Source organism: Ovis aries, chromosome 2 (assembly GCF_016772045.2).
Source record: "Ovis aries strain OAR_USU_Benz2616 breed Rambouillet chromosome 2, ARS-UI_Ramb_v3.0, whole genome shotgun sequence".
In the NCBI taxonomy this organism is placed as follows: domain Eukaryota; kingdom Metazoa; phylum Chordata; class Mammalia; order Artiodactyla; family Bovidae; genus Ovis; species Ovis aries.
Window position 1 is genome coordinate 135,136,691 of NC_056055.1, and position 18,048 is coordinate 135,154,738.

Here is an 18,048-nt window from a genome sequence, read left to right on the forward strand (position 1 = left end):
TTGTAAAATCCAACAGCACATAGAGGGCTATCCTGCTTGGCATGCTGAAAGTTAGTGTTTTCTTGGATAAAGTATAAAACGCAATGGAAATCATCCTGTATCCTTAATACTTCAAATTTTGATCTAAATATTGCCATTGAGTACTGCCCACCCTGACCTGTGCTAACTGAACATGGATCAACCAGAATCAGATAACTAAAATTCAGTTCAGTGCAGTTCAGTCGCTCAGTTGTGTCCGATTCTTTGCGACCCCATGAATCGCAGCACACCAGGCCTCCCTGCTGCTGCTGCTGCTAAGTCGCTTCAGTCGTGTCCGACTCTGTGTGACCCCATAGATGTCAGCCCACCAGGCTCCGCTGTCCCTGGGATTCTTCAGGCAAGAACACTGGAGTGGGTTGCCATTTCCTTATCCAATGCATGAAAGTGAAAACTGAAAGTGAAGTCACTGAGTCGTGGCCAACTCTCAGCAACCCCATGAACTGCAGCACACCAGGCTCCTCCATCCATGGGATTTTCCAGGCAAGAGTACTGGAGTGGAGGTGCCATTGCCTTCTCCCCAGGCCTCCCTATCCATCACCAACTCCCGGAGATCACTCAGACTCATGTTCCTTGAGTCAGTGATGCCATCCAGCCATCTCATCCTCTGTCGTCCCCTTCTCCTCCTGCCCCCAATCCCTCCCAGCATCAGAGTCTTTTCCAGTGAGTCAGCTCTTCACATGAGGTGGCCAAAGTACTGGAGTTTCAGCTTCAGCATCATTCCTTCCAAAGAAATCCCAGAGCTGATCTCCTTCAGAACGGACTGGTTGGATCTCCTTGCAGTCCAAGGGACTCTCAAGAGTCTTCTCCAACACCACAGTTCAAAAGCATCAATTCTTTGGCACTCAGCATTCTTTATAGTCCAGGTGTCAACATCCATTCATGACCACTGGAAAAACCATAGCCTTGACTAGATGGACTTTGTGGACAAAGTAATGTCTCTGCTTTTGAATGTGCTGTCTAGGCTGGTCATAACTCTCCTTCCAAGTAGTGTCTTTTAATTTCATGGCTGCAGTCACCATCTGCAGTGATTTTGGAGCCCCCCAAAATAAAGTTAGCCACTGTTTTCACTTTTTCCCCATCTATTTCCCATGAAGTGATGGGACCAGATGCCATGATCTTTGTTTTCTGAATGTTGAGCCTTAAGCCAACTTTTTCACTCTCCTCTTTCACTTTCATCAAGAGGCTCTTTAGTTCTTCTTCACTTTCTGCCATAAGGGTGGTGTTATCTGCATATCTGAGGTGATTGATATTTCTCCCAGCAATCTTGATTCCAGCTTGTACTTCCTCCAGCCCAGCATTTCTCATGATGTACTCTGCATATAAGTTAAATAAGTAGGGTGACAATATACAACCTTGACGTACTCCTTTTCCTATTTGGATTTTACTATTAATGGATGATAAATGTTAGACAGCCTTTCTAAGTTCCATGACACTTCTTGATCTTGTTTTTTTTGTCATCTTTTCCCTGCACGTCATCTGTTAATATGTAGTTCTTTGACAGGTACCTACTCCTTCACTGTGCTGGCGCTGCTTTTTCTTGTGGTTTTTATTTTTTTGGTTTGTTGAAGTCTGTTATTCACATTATCGGCTTCCCTGGTGGCATGGTAGTAAAGAGTTCACCTGCCAATGCAGGAGACATGGGTTTAATCCCTGGGTCAGAAAGATCCCCTGGAGAAGGAAATGGCAACCCACTCTAGTATTCTTGCCTGGGAAGTCTCATGGGCAGAGGAGCCTGGTGAGCTACAGTCCAAGGGGGTAGAAAAAGAGTTGGACACAGCTTAGCGACGAAACAACAATAATATTGTCCATGTTGATTTTCTTGTGGTGTAAAATGCATGAGAAGAAACAATAATTTTGAAAACGTAGTGGAAAATGTGTTCTTCACTGGAAAACTGTATTGTCTACATGCTGCGCGTCCTTACAGAGTCCCTGATTTTAGTCTTTCATTGTCTTTGAGCTCTTCCTCCTCATCCTAGTCTTCCTTTTCCTCTTTCTCCTCTTCCTCCTCCCTTTCCTCTTCCTCGCCTTTAATCCTCTCCTCATTCTCTGTTTTCCTCCCCTTCACTTTAACATAGGAAGTAAAAAATAGATCCAAAGCTCGATTTGAACATTTACTGACTTATAAGTCTTTAATTCAGTATCTACCATTGTAGGAAGCAAACACCAAATGCAGGTTTTTTCCACCCTCTTCCCTCCTTCATGCCTCCAGATTAACTGAGCCATTTTGAAAAACAGTACAAAATAAAATTTTGACAGTTGAAAGCATTTTTATTTTTGTAGATAGGCTTTATATACCTCTTCTGGGTTGCTGCCTGAAAAATTAATAATATTTGCCCAAGGTCATATTCCTTAGCGTTTCATGTATTTATACCCTTTCAGGAAGCATCCTGTAGAATTCCAGACTAAGTTTAAAGTGGCTGCCTCTATGTACCATTGTTCAAATATAAACAGGAGGGAAGTATGATGTCTGACTTGGATGTCTGACTAGGTCAGTACCACTGTTAGCAAGGAGCAGCACTGAACATTTTGAAAGTGTTCTGTTTTAGTTCATTCTTCTAGTGATTTCGTCTTCAGAATTATATATTCTTTAAAGTTGACTTTAAATTAGAAAAAACCATTTTTTTAGAACTGCTGTTTGGAACTGTGGCCATGAATAGGGTTTCATTAAAGAAGTAATCCAACATATGAATCTGTATTATTGTGGGAGAGGAGGGGAGAGAATTAACAGTTATTATATATATATATTAATTTCGGCTATTTTCAGTTTTTTCTTTGAAGAGCAAAATACTTCAATATGAAATAAGTTCTTTTTGTTTTTGTGGAGAAAATATAAGAATTAAGACTTTAATTTGGAAGAGTGAGGTTTGATGAATTTGATTAAAATGTTTTATGTATGAAGAAAGTAGGTCATTACTTACAGAGTTCTACAATAAATGTTAATTTGATGGATTCCATTGACATTTAAAATATTGTAGAATGGCATCTGTTTAGCTATCAAATTCTTATATTATGTACTTTGTTATATTCAGTAATGGTAGATTAACTTAAAGTTTTCTTTCTGTGGTGGAAGGACATTTACGCAGACCAAGCTACAAAACCTTTTATGAGCACCTTTTATTTTTAGTTAAAAATTTTTTGTTCTCCTCATTTCTCATTTTACCCATTATCAGTTCAGTCGCTCAGTCATGTCCGACTCTTTGTGACCCCGTGAATCGCAGCACGCCAGGCCTCCCTGTCCATCACCAACTCCCAGAGTTCACTCAAACTCACATCCATCGAGTCAGTGATGCCATCCAGCCATCTCATCCTCGGTCGTCCCCTTCTCCTCCTGCCCCCAATCCCTCCCAGCATCAGAGTCTTTTCCAATGAGTCAACTCTTCGCATGAGGTGGCCAAAGTACTGGAGTTTCAGCTTTAGCATCATTCCTTCCAAAGAAATCCCAGGGCTGATCTCCTTCAGAATGGACTGGTTGGATCTCCTTGCAGTCCAAGGGACTCTCAAAGAGTCTTCTCCAACACCACAGTTCAAAAGCATCAATTCTTTGGCGCTCAGCCTTCTTCACAGTCCAACTCTCACATCCATACATGACCACAGGAAAAACCATAGCCTTGACTAGACGGACCTTAGTCGGCAAAGTAAAGTCTCTGCTTTTGAATATGCTATCTAGGTTGGTCATAACTTTTCTTCCAAGGAGTAACCGTCTTTTAATTTCATGGCTGCAGTCACCATCTGCAGTGATTTTGGAGCCCCAAAAAATGAAGTCTGACACTGTTTGCCCATCTATTTCCCATGAAGTGATGGGACCAGATGCCATGATCTTCGTTTTCTGAATGTTGAGCTTTAAGCCAAAGTTTTCACTCTCCTCTTTCACTTTCATCAAGAGGCTTTTTAGTTCCTTTTCACTTTCTGCCATAAGGGTGGTGTCATCTGCATATCTGAGGTTATTGATATTTCTCCTGGCAATCTTGATTCCAGCTTGTGTTTCTTCCAGTCCAGCGTTTCTCATTATATGCTATCATAAAAAAATGTTATCTACTAAATATAGAAAACTAGGGAAAGCAAAGCATATAATTCAGCACAAGTGCTAATTTAAAATCACGTCTTACCCATATTGACTTCAATCAGTTTTTGTCTGAAAAACGGTCCTTGACTATTATTACAAACTTCAGAAACTTAGGAATAAGCATACAAATGTTTATATACACAGAAACATTTTTATTATTGCATATAACATTTAAGTTCCCAGTTTGATCTATTTGGAAGTAAACTAGTTTTAGGATTATTTATAATCATTTGTATGATTTCATTTGAATTCATTTCAAATTGATTGTAAGGTGGTTATATTACCGACTAATCCTTTAATTTGATTATCAGGGTAATGTCTGTGAGTTGGAAAAGACTATCCCAAATCACTACTTAAATAATGATACCTTAGACATCCCCTAAACATGTAGGGGAGGAAAAACCTCTATCCTCTTAAATTCAGTGTCTGGGCCTACAAATTAAACTTAACAAAAGAGAGATTCACAGAAAAGATTTATTTCATATGCACTTCGGTGAGGAGGGGCTCAAAGCAGGTAAATGAAAACCCCAAGAGGCAGTTACACCCAGGGGCTTATTGGCCATTTTAAAAAGGAATATTCAAGTGTGTAAAAGAGGCAAAGGAAACAGGAGTCTGGGCTTCCGAGTGAGGTGGTAAGTTGTGGGAAGGTGATTAGGAACTGTCTAGTAAGGGCTACTTCGTGAGGGTTAATTATGCAGATTCAAGTCATCTTGGGTGATCAGTGTTATCTCTGAAGTTAGGTTCTTCTGGTCCTGTTTCAGGAGAAGAGGATGCCTTTACAAAGGGAAGTTAAATCTACGCCCTAGTTTTAGACAGAAATCGGGAGGGCAGATGTCTCTTCCTGTGTTTGCTCTTTCTTAATTGCCTTCAGCTCAAAATAATCCTTATGCTAAAGCGGCATGATCTGATCCCCTTCACTACCTAAGTAAGAGAAAAACAGAATTAGTTTGTATTTGTTTTATTTGACAGTTCCATTATAAAAATGCAGAGAAGATGTAAATTGGTGTGTGAATATTGTTTTGAATTTACTGTTTCTTGTGTCAGTACTGTGTTAAGCAATGTTTACCTAATTTCTTTTAATTCAAGATCTTTTGGGTAAAGGAAAAAAATTATTCAGCAATATAAGGCCAAAATTAATTGTCTTATGAAGATGGTGGTTTAGGCAATCAATGGAAGCATATAGTAGACCAATGCAGAACTATCAAATAAGTAATCACTATTTGTCTTGGGTTGTAACCCTGTTACTGAACCAAACTTGCCTTCACACTTGCAACATAGCTAAGTCAGTTTACTGACACTGGGTTTGGCGAAGGAAAGTACCACACCTATTGCCCAGCTGAGCAGAGAATGGGCAGCTCCTGATTAAAAGAACTCTTCAGTGGCTTTCATGGAAGGTTTTTTTAAGGCAACACTGAGCTGAGGGCTGCGGGGGGGGGAAATGACTGTTCTCGTTGGTTGATGGTGAGGTCATGGGGTGGTGTTTAAAAATCCTAATCATTAACTCTCTGGTTCCAGCCAGTGTAGAATCTGCATGCTTGTGGTCAACACATAGTCACCGTCCTCTGCCTGGTATGGGTCTTAGTTCCTGCAGAGTAACTCAAAAATACATGTCAGATTGTTGTGTATATCCCTTGAGGGGAAACTTGGGCGCTTTTATTGCTGAGCTACTGTTTCTTGACTGCTTTTGTTTCTACTACTTGAGAAACTGCTTGATTCTTCCCTGATTAGTACCTACTTGAGTTTCCACTTTGGAACTCAGGAAAAGCCTAGGAGACTAAAACCTTTTTTTACATACAAGAAATAGGGGACCAGGAGAGGCTGTTGTACCTGGGAGGGCCCTGCAGCAAATATGGCGAGTTTGCCGAGAACAGAGTCCTGCTCAGTTTCGGTGCCACTGACTGCCACACCATTTGGGGCCAGCGGTCCTCAGTCTTCACTACTACTTGTACTTCTCCCAGATTTTCATTAATGAGTAGATACATTCAAGACCTTTCCTCTGTTTTCACCTTGGTCACATATGCCTGATAAAGTTATTTATCTTTAGCCCCCTACAAGGATATCACAATTTGAGGGAAAGGCCATGATCTCCTCAAAATCTTGCGGGACCATTCTAATGTGTCTGAGACTCCACTGGTAGGTTTTACAAATGTTATTCTTGATTTCTGTTTTTTTTTATGATGATATTCTTTGTTAAAAGATTATTTTACAGGCAATTCTAAAGTCCCATTTTGCCTTTCCCAAGGGCCTCTCAGTTTAATTATCTCTCAGCTTCCTCAGGGTATCATTTGAATTTGGTATATATTTTTCCAGATCTCTCTGTATGCAGTAGATATATATTATTGCAGGCACAAGTGACTTTCCTAAACCGTATTACTGTTACAGCTTATGTTTGTAATCAGTAGTTGTCTTGGTGACCTCTTCGTGTTAGTTCTTTTAGAGCTGCATTATTCCTTCAAGCCATGCATATCATTTATACTGTAGAGCAGTTTAGTTATTCCTCTGTTGGTGTATATTTATTTCCATTTTAAAAATGATTGTGAACAGTGCTTCAGTGAGCATTCTTATACATATCTTCATGTATCCATTTGCAAGTGTTCCTCTATAGTCAGTACCAGGGGTTTACATATTTTTAGTTTGAATAAACACTGCACAGTTGTTCTGGATAACACTTCATCATACAATACTATAGAACCTTAAATTAGTTATTTAAGACCTAAAGATTAAATTTTTCTCTCAAAAGCAAAGGTTTGCTTTTAAATAAAAATAGTTTCATGGCCCTGCTCTTGCTCTGTAGCTGTGGGGACCAGCTTTCATATTTTTAGCACACTGAGTTTTATGAGCAGAGACATTATGCAACAAGACCAAATCAGGTGGAATTTACTTTTGAGAATATAAATGACTTGACTGCAATTTCAACAGACAACAGAAGATTCCTAAAGGGTAAAGTGTTACATAAATACAATTTTCAGTAAATGGTAACGTTGTGTCTCTCCTACAGAAATGAAGATGAACATGTGTTTAAAATGTATTTTCTCATAGGAAGAAACCAGGCAAATGTTAATAATCAGTTCAAAGGAAAAGTCAAAATAGCATATATTTATAGAGATTCAAGGAATGTCGAGATGAATTGCACTTAAAGACAAAGCCTGTTTTTCCCCTGAGAAGGGCTAAGGAAAAAGTCAGTTAAACCACTGCCACGCAGGAAAAGTGTATGTGTGTGTGTATCAGTTGCCTACATTTTAGAGAATTCGAAAATAGCTCAAAGACAATGATCTGGGCTGGATAAGCCAGCAGCATATGCTATAGATCATACATTGCATTGAACTGCAAAATTTATTTCTCAAATATGAATACATACCTCAAGCTTGCTGAAAGCAGTGTCAGACCTCGATGACCCATGGGTAGGTAGCCTAAACTTGGTGGCCAGGCTCTGTGCAGAGGTAGAGGGAGATAGTCACCAAAAGGATAGACTGAGATGCTTTGGGAAACTGCCACATTTAGTTTAGATGAGTCAGTGTCAAATCGACAGAGTTTGGGCCCTTCTTGCCATCTCAGAGTAAGAATCCCAGTTTCTCCTTGGGTTCTACCAAGTAACCTTGAACAAATTCCCTAACCACGTTGATTCTCAGTTTTCTTCAGCAGTATTACAAGGATGATAATACTATCTTATGAGGATGAAGTAGAATAATTCATTGTGAGCATTAAATGATTCAGAAATGTAATTATAACACCTAGCGTGAACTCAGTGAACGTAGTCCCTGCTGTCTACAATGGACTCCTGCAATAAGCTACCCCCTTATTCCATTTCTGTCAGGGTCCAGTTTAAATGTCATCTCAGAGAAGGCTTTCCTCATCAGTCCTCCCTTTTCTGTTACGCATTCTTCTTTTCATTATAGCACTTATTACTGCTTCCTATTTTCTCGTTCGTTTTGCTTCTTCAAACCTCCTTATTGTCTGTCTGTCTTCGTCAGAATGTAAATCTCGAGAGTAACGACTGGTTTTGTCATATTACAGTTATGACGATGCCTACCACTTATTTGCCGCTAAATAAATGTCTCTTGAATGAACAGATCTAATATTCTAAGTCTACCCCAGGACAATTCCTTAGAATCTATTCTGTTGGACCTCTCTTTAGATAACAGTGAGCACACGACCAGGAAAAGCTCTTGGAGAGGTAGACTGTGGTAAAGGAACAGCTGAATGGGCAACAGGGGCGCAAGATTATATGGAGATGTTAACAGAGTGGGGAATAAGGGGTAACAGAAAGCGAGCGGATGGGAGAGAAAGCCACAATCTGTTCTGACACAACCGTGGCATTAAGGTTTTGGATGTTTTATTTTGCTTTTTGAATAAAGTGATGTAAAATTTTTTTCAGATTCATAAAATCCTAGAAATGAAAGATAATTTAGTCTAACTTTTTATAAGCACAGTGTTTTATAGATAAGAAAAAGGTCTGGGCGATGAAGTGACCAGTCCAAATGAAATAGTCAATTTGCTGATAGAATTGGGACTCCAGGCTCTGATTTTTCTAATCTTATTCTAATTCTTTCTCTTAATATATGCTTTAGTTTGTCACATGTTCAAAATGTTGAGTTGTATTCTGAACATTTCCATTTCATAAATATCCTTCTTCTCTTTCCCAATAGGTAGAAAATAGACCCAAGTATTACGGAAGAGAGTAAGTATGGATTATCAGAAAACATTTTATAGATTGGAATATGTAAGAGAAACAGGTAAATGGATGCTTTTAGTAAAATATAAAAGCAGGAGGAGAGAAGTGTTCAAGTTTGATTGAGTTAAATTATTTTTCTGACTATAAATGTAATTATAGTTGGTGAAAATATAGAACATAAAGATAAGTATTGTGAAAAATAACTTGGGAAAAATGTGCACAAAAGGCTAACATATAGATGCAAGCCATGTAAATAAATAGTACTAGATGTGTATGAGGGAATGTATATATTTGTATGTATGCATAGATTACATATATGTGTGTATATGTATCTATATGTGTAAGGATATGGGTGATTTATTCTACATTTATACTTTTATTTTCCAATTTTCTATAAGTCAGTTCCCACCTTGAAATAACTGTTAAAAAGTTGAAGTATTATCTTCTGAAGATCTATTTTCTTAATGGTTTTTCCAAATTGAGTTATTATACATATAATTTTTGTAGCCTGATTCAATATTAATAATGAGCATTTTTCTATTTAATGAAAAATGTAATGATTTTAAAGTCTTTGATTCTTCTAATTATTAAAAAAAAATAGAAATATAGCCTTTTGGGGAAGAGAACAAAAATCACCTATAATCCTATCATTCCCCAAATTCATTTATCTTTCAGATAAACAATAATGTCTAAAACAAGTATTTTTATCTAAAGCTTTGTTTACACTTTCGGACTCTTGTAAGTAAAACCTAGGTGCTTGTGAGTTGTGGGGGGCCAGTGGTGTTCTTTACGTTATACTATAGTTTAGTCATTTCTACACTTTTGGCTTGTAGGCTGAATTTAAACTATAGTATTAAAGGTAATACTGTAAGAAATATTTTAGTGCATAAAGGTTTTACTGGGATGGAAATTTTGGGTCAACTGGTACAAACAGTTTTAAGAGTCTTTAAATACCATCATCAAGTTTTGTCCCAAAATTAGTTTCCTTGAATGAGATTTCCTTTTAAATTAACTGCACTTTTAAAAGCAAAGAAACATTAAATTTTCTCAATTAATTGATGTCATGTAAACTTAAAATATCAATCTGATAATCTAATATATGTGTTATTACCAGGGATAGGCTACCATATTCCTGTTCCAACAGAATCAGAGTAGATCTGGTTCTGAACGATTGAGGAAATTTATGGAGATAAGAAATTCCAGGAGCCATCTTTAACATTGCTATTCTAATTATCATGTTGTCTAAAACATGTTGTTCTAATTGAGCATAGTTTCATGAGCTACTTTAGGACTTAAATTGAGAAAGACCAAATCTTCCCCATGAGAAAAGTTACAAAAGGTTGCCACTTGAACTCTCATAAAGTTCTTAAATTATTATTGTACCATTTCAGGGCCTTTTCAATGTATCATTTCAAATTCAAGGGACTATTGTGTTTTTTTTGTACCTTTAAAAGCTACAGTCTCACTTGAGCATTTGCTCAATTCCGTTTTCTTTGAGTTAATAAAAGGACGTAATATATGTGTAGGTTCTTTGTAAATTGTGCATCACCATACGAAAACAAGGTGATTTTATATTTTTAATCCAAATGATTAGTTACCATTGATGTTTTTAAAATTTCCAGTGTTTTATGTCAGAATGTTACAGGTGAACCTACCATGTTTTGTATAAGGAATGTGTTATTTATGTGTATTCTTACTCTTCCTATTTTCTCTGTTAATCAAAAACAGTGTTTTAGCCGGAAGTGAAAGCAAGTGTTGCAGTTGTTGGCTCTTGGCTTGAATATGCACTGATGCAGATTATGCACATTATTGGGCAATCATGCCAATTAAGGGCAACCCAGGGTCCTGGAAAACTGCCAACCATAGACTCTGAGCCCAAATTTTGAAGCAGTGCCACTGGTGTGAAGAAAGGAAGTGGGACACATTTCTGTGTATTTTTTTAGCATGTCCATATGGTCAGGCAGCTACATAAGAAGGGAATTGTCCTCTTGAGAGCGGCGGTTGATCTTCCCGGAGATGGAAGTGAATTTTGATTCCATGATTGTTAAATGGGTTGGAGAGCTACTTTGGTGCTGTTCTTGTCGCTACAGAGAAGCCGGCCCAGGGCCAGGCCCTGGGAAACATAAGCACAGTTAAACCCAACTGCTCCCCTCCGATTATATGGCAGTATTTTGTCCAGAAAACTACAGGAGAAGGTGGGAGGTTTTGTTTTATCAAAAAAGGTGGAAAGCTTGCAGTTTCTGAATTGACTTTGTTTCTTAGGTTTCACGGCATGATCTCCCGAGAAGCTGCAGACCAGCTCTTGAGTGTAGCTGAGGGGAGCTACCTCATTCGGGAGAGCCAGCGTCAGCCAGGAACCTACACTTTGGCTTTAAGGTTGGTCGTGGACCTGTAATTATAACTGTGCCTCGTTCAAAACCCTCTTAATAGAGGGCTTTAAATTTTGAAAGCATCCAGCATGTAATTGAATTGGTTCTTGTTTTCTTGAGACCTAATTACCATTTTAATAGCTTTGAGACTCTTAAAAATTCCTCATGAATGGTAGCACTCAGTAATTAAGAACTTTTAAGGCATTTTTATTGTAGCTGCTTTCTTATATTTCATCTTACCCGTTCCCTCCCACCTGTCCTGCTGTGTCAGCGCCCATCTATTTTTTGAATAAGGAAAGGAACTAAAGAGAAAAGATCTTTGTAACTTCTAAAATTAAAGGCAATGTCATTTCTCTTAAATTGGCTTTTGGTTTAGGCAGCTTTCCTTGGGCACTCCTGGCTCTTTCCTACCTATTGAACTTTGCCTGGCATTTTGTCTGTTCTTAGCTTACAGCACAGTGGCCAGAAACAAATATATCCATTAACCCTGCAGTAATCACAGAACAATAATGCAGTGGCATGCTTATCTGTTGGGCCTACCTCCTGCTAGGCCTCTAACCTCATTTTATCTTCGTAACAGGTTTAGGATGTGTGTGCAGTTACTGTTTCCACTTGATAAAGGAAACAGAGGACCTAGAGGTTGAGGAGCTTGGCCAGGGTCATACACTTAAAAATTCACATAGCTGGGATTTGAACCTAGGCAGCTGGGTGTCAGAGTCTATGCTCTTAATCGCTCCACGTTGTTGCCTCTCTAGAGGCTTAGAATAATTATCAATTGTCTTTGTTCACTCGTTCGTTTGTTCATGTGTGCATTCACTTATACGTTGTTTGGAAAAGATTTAAAAGTAGAAACTTCATTTAAGAAAGAAGTCAAAGAAATAGCATTTCTTTTGGTAACCACAGAGAGACAATAGCAAGATGATAATGTAGCTTAGGACTCTGGTATGACCATGTTTAACTCCTTCTCCAATCACTTACGCTTGGTAAGTGAGCAGGGACTGCTCTTACTCCCAGCATACCAGATTTATTATTAATCTTTCTGGCAAAAGAATGATATAATTCAGTATTTCTTCATGCTGAATTTGGAATCAATGGCATACTTAGAGAGCAGAGGTTGTTAATCGGAATTCATGGAAATTTGCTCTTTATGGAAAATTATAAAATGTAAATCCCTCTTCAATTAATTAATTATATATTTTCCAGGTTTAAGTTGTTGACATAGAGGGGGAAAAACATCTGGGCTCGGAATCCAAATACCTATTTCTGTTGCCACTAAATAAACTAAAAGATTGATCTGGCGCAAATCACCTATATTCTTGAAGCCATCCTCTTCATCTTTCTACTCTTACCATTTTATAATTCTAGGATTCTGTGACATCATGTATCCAAATAGATAGTCATCTGAGTGCCTGGGGCAGATAAGCCTTTAACTACAGGCTCATGGGCCAAACAAAGGAAGAAGGAGGTGGGGTGAGAGGAAAGAAAGAAATCTGTCCACTCTTCCTTTTCCATTTGTTGCTATCTCCCCACCTTCTTCTGAGATCCCGTAGCAAGTTCCAGAGCTAGAATTGGAACTCAGTTTTGCCACACTGCAAAGTTCAGGTACTTTCCATTATACCACATTGCTTCTCATAATGTGGTTATAATGCTGATTTTACTGAATGACTCCATCGTATGTCCTGGGGTGAAGAATTCAATTTAGAGAGAAGTAGCACCCCAGTCTTCCCAGCTCTTCCTCATTCCTGCCGTCTCACCCTCGCTACTGCTACTCGAGACTTTATTTATAATCATCACTCACTGTCCACTCTGGCCCAGGAATCCTAGAATTGGATTGAGGAATAGATCAACATGAGTTTGATGTATAGGCCTTGGGTAACATGCAGCTTTCCTTTTGTTATGGAACAATCATCATAAAGTTTTTACATGGCAGAGAGATAGTGAAAGGGGTTGTAGTGGAGGTGGGCAATTTGTGAGAATGCTTTGTGAGCAATTTAAATGCTGAAATATGATTCTCTTAGTTTTGAACTAGATGTATGGCAGGGAAGAAAAGCAGAATGTGAAATAGTTGTATTGATGTATCTATTAATCTTATCTGATACTCCCCATTTCAACTAATGATTCTCCCAACTAATATCAGTTTGTTTTAACAGAGTGTGTGATCCACTGAAGTAGGGGGGCAGTTTGAATTTATAGCCATCAGTGTTCATTATGTTGTTGTCATTGTTCATCTGTATTTTCTGTATTAAACAGGCCCTAAAATTAGGAATAAGTTGTTGAACTCAAGTTGTTCCATAGGCACCTCAACCTCAATATGTCCAAAACCAAGCTCATCAGTTTTCCTACCAAATATGCTTATATTCCCTTTAATAGCTGGTGACACTGTTATTTAGCCATTTCATAAGACCAGAAGCAAGACACCATTTTCTTTTCTCTTAGTTCTGTTTTAAGATGTCTGTAGGCTTGGCCTTACTCATTTAGAGGCTTCCATCTTATACTGTTATCAAATACTGTATCCCATATCAAATGTTTTTTTTTTTTTTGCTGTTGTTTGTGTTTTGAAACATAAATTGCTTTTGGAATTATCTTTAGTTTTATAGTTTTCCTTTATGTTTTGGAACCATATCTTTATACATACATATATATATATATTTTATACCTTTTCATAGACTCTGGAGAGCCTAAAGTACTTGTAGATGTATTATCTAATGATTAAAAGAACTTTTTCATCTTGCTCATTTCACACAGCCATACCCAACAATCATTTATTTCTGAAGTATTTCTCACATTCCCCCTCCTTTTCAATCAAGCCACCTCCTAGGTTAGTTCCATGAGAAATTTCTCTTTTATCCAGCCTTATTCTCGCTAATGAGTGCTCAGTTGTAAAATCTGATGCAGTGATCAGCGAAGTTGTAGTGTTGCCTGGGACACAAGGTTTCAAAGGCCACACCTCCCTCTTATCATTGGCATCTTCCCCATACCTGGGGAAGCCTAACCTTCACTGATGATCTTCGTGTACAATGTAAGTTACTAGTTCAGGAAGTATGTGTTGTAAGGGTGCTGTCTCAGCATCAGCTTAATGCAGCCAAGAAAGAGATCCTCACTGCATGACATGAAAGGTTGTCTGTGGTTGACACCTCACTTTCCTCTTCATTGCCGTCTTCTCCTGCACTCCTGTTTCAGCCTGAATTTCCAGCCAGGCCTTGTCTTGCTTTTCTGCCTTTGCTGTTGTGGACTGCTTGCTTAAGGAAAAATGACTGTTGCTCAGTCAGAGCTTTTTATCCAATGAAGCATTGGACATACATCCACGTGGTTGGAGACTGCAGCTGAAGATAAGATGCTCTTTATACCCTTTTAAAAAAAGATAAGATGTTCTCCCAGGCACTAGGTTAAACCTCATGAAACATGAAGTGATTCCTGTCATTTGGGAATTTTTTGTGTTGATTTTGACAGCATTTGTATTAGTTATAGTTTAATGAGGTATCATGGTATATATCAGCTGCAAGTAACCTAAAATAATTTAAGAAGTATTGTTGAAGACATTTTTCTTTATATGATTTTAGAATAGTTTATTGTTTTAGAATGACTTTTTTAAAGAAAATTTTATGAGTCATCCTATAACTTTTCTTACTAGAAGGAAAACTTGTTGAGTTCAGTATTGTGGTATATAGGGAATAGCAAGTGAAGAAGATAGGGCTGTCCTTGCTCTGTATTATCCTTTTTATTAGATGTTAAACATATACAAAAGAACACTTATAAGAAATATAAAATTATTAAATGTCATGCTTCTATAACTTTAGAGCTATTCATTATAAATTATTTTCTGACTTTTCTAAGTTTTTTTTCCCCCTCTGGACTTCTAAATTCCTGACTTTCATCTCTCTGAACTTCAGTTTGGACATTTTCTGTTAACCTGTCTTCCAGTCCACTAGACCTTTATTCTACTCTTCTGTTCTTTTTGGTCAGCTGTAAATCCATTCGTTGAGTTCCTGTTTTCATGTACTGTGTTACTTCGTTCCAGAATTTTCATTTGCTTTTTTTTAATAAGATGTTAATCCTCTGATGAAATCTTTTTCTTCTTTTTCTTCCATCTTTTCCTATATATTTTTGAACCATAACCTATCAAAACAGTTGTTCTTTATAAGTAACTGTTAAAATTACATAAGCACTGTACCATGAATTCTTGGAAATGTGAAATAAGAAAGTACAAAGACTAGTGGAGAGCTAGTATAAATGATCATGTGAAACGGCCTTTTAAATAATTTGGTATCTGTTTTCTCATTCCCATCACTGTTTCTAATAAGAATCTGGTTCTTACCACATAAAAGTCTGGTTTTCTTTTCCTGTTTTAAAAGAAGGAAGAAGGTTGAAATGAATACCAGTTACACAGTGTAGCATAGTGGTGGTGGTAGTAGCTAAGTCACGTCCGACCCTTGTGACCCCCTGGACTGTAGCCCGCCAGATTCCTCCGTCCATGGGATTCTCCAGGCAAGAACACTGGAGTGGGTTGCCATGTCCTTCTCCAGGGTGTAGCATAGTAGGTATTCATTAAAGTCATTTCCTTATTAGATAGTGAGGATCAGTCCATGATACAATCCTTCAAATCTTTTAGTCCTGACCAACTTCTTATTAAAGTAGTATATTCCGTTTTAGCTTTGGTAAATAGTAAGAAAATCTAGTATGAGTTCCACAGAAAGTTTTAGGCAAGGCCAGGCACCAAAGGTATATAAATTCTATTTTAATAAAATTATTTTGCTGTAATATTTTCAACTTGATTTAAAGTATTTTCCAAACTGACTTTTAAAATAATTTAATATTTTAAAGATTATATAAAAACCTGTATCATCAAAAATAGCACATCATCCCAAAGTATTTTATAACTATGAAAATCGGAATTTTCTTCACAGAGTAGAAACCATAGCAAAATGAAATAATGTTATAAAGATTCTTCTGTGCTGATTGCAAACATCAGTGAGAAATAATGTTACATATTATTTAGGATCTTTTATTGAGTTTCTGAATTCTATCAGATGTTATCCAAATGGGTCAAAAAGGAAGACATTTAAGCTGCCTCTTAAAGGTAAAATGTAATTTTGCCAGGTAGTAGGATAGGATGTGATTAATTTAAAAAAAGTATTTTGGGAAGAAGAAAAAGTCAAGGAAGGAATATTTAGAACAGTGTGGAACATTTGGTATATGGCATGCTTCTGGGACTCGGGGGTGCAGGAAGTTAGCAATAGGATTGCCAGGAAAGGCTGGTATTTCATGCTTAAGAATTTGAATTTTATTTGTAGGAAATAGGAGTCACTGAAGACTTTTAATAGAAGAGAGTAATGGTTATTTGTAATATTAGTAATGTTAAAAACCATTATGGAAGCAATAAGAATAAATAAATGGATAGGGTGATGGAAATTAAGTTTTACCAGAATTACTTGACAATTAATTTAGTAAATGGTTTTCCTTGGGCAATGGAAAGCTGATCTTTTAAAGAGTTTCTAGTTACTTTACAGATTTTAAAGGGTTCCTTGTGAGGAGAAATGCTAACTCCAAATTTGGCAACTCTAGAGACATTCCTGTTGAGTCAGATTCATTTTAGTTTCTCTGTATGGGTAATGAGCAGGACGACACACGTGCAGGAGTCTTGATGATCCCCAAACCCTGTGTCTAGGTATTCCAGAACAGATTTTGGGAATATTCCAGAGACTTATGCACACAGTCCTTGATGCTTCCTGTTGATTTTATACTGACCATCAAAATAAGAATTATTTGTAAAAATTTTAGATACTGGAAAGCAATGAGAATTAAAAAACTAAGGAAGCAGAATGTTTGGGCATATTTATTATATTTTTCTTTAAAAAATATTCATTTGATAAGTTCTAAAGTATACCCTGTGTTTAACCTAAAAAATAAAATTCACTATCAGGATAGTATGTATAGTACCATACTACTTAACGTGTGTGTGTGTCTGTTAAGGGTGTATAGGTAAGTAGACAGCTGTCTAAAAGAATGATTGCCACTATTCACAGGGTTATCTCTTAAATAATGAACTTAAAGGTGATTTTTATTAATACTTCTCTGTACCTCTCTGATTTGCCTGATATTTTTAACAATGTCTTGTGTATCATTTTTTACAATCAGACAAATATATCAATAGGATTATTTTCATTTTGAGAAAAATCAAAGACACTAGGTGGAACCTTGGGTCAAAATGGAAGATAGTACCTTCTAAATCGTTGAAGATTTGACTGTAAGTGAAATGTAACATCATATTTAAATCATTGATCAGAAGAATTGGTCAGCCTTGAGGGAAATAGGCAAGTCACAGAAGTGTGTTCTAGAGTCCAGGAACTATGGGAGAGGGTAGTCTTGGCCAGCATTGGCAGTGCTGTCTCTAGTATGGAGATGCTCCTAAAGGAACAGTTTCCCTGCCACTAAACATAATCAGTTGGGTTTTTTGATTGGTCAGAGCCTGTGATTGTTAATAGAACTATACTGCATTTCCCAAACTCACTTGATCATGATACCCTTTTTGTGGAATCTCTCTGTGAAACACTCTGAGAAATAACCTATTAAACATTTGATTCACTTAGTTCCGCTTGCTGTGGACTCCATGATCACTGAGTAACTTTTTTTTGAGGGATTTTTTTTTTTTTGGCATTAAAAGTTTTTCTTTCTTTTTTTTTTTTTTTTTAGGGATTTTTTTTAAACCTTTTTTAAAATTGACATTTAGTTCATTTACAGTGTTGTGTTAGTCTCAGGTATATAGCAAAGTGAGTGAGTTTTATATATATGTGTGTGTGTGTGTGTGTGTGTGTGTGTGTGTATATATACATGGGCTTCCCAGGTGCCACTAGTGGTAAAGAACCTGCCTGCCAGTGCAGGCAGATGTTAAGAGACATGCATTTGAT

The 18,048-nt window shown here is 37.3% G+C and overlaps 1 protein-coding gene across 1 annotated transcript in view; it reads left to right on the forward strand.

Moving 5' to 3' along the window:
* CHN1 (chimerin 1) overlaps positions 1–18,048 on the forward strand; it is a 213,048-nt gene that overhangs the window by 67,595 nt on the left and 127,405 nt on the right. Inside the window, exons 5-6 of the mRNA XM_042243696.2 lie at positions 8,749–8,780; positions 11,037–11,150. Of these exons, the coding sequence (XP_042099630.1) occupies positions 8,749–8,780; positions 11,037–11,150 (146 nt within the window). The remainder of the gene's footprint in view (positions 1–8,748; positions 8,781–11,036; positions 11,151–18,048) is intronic.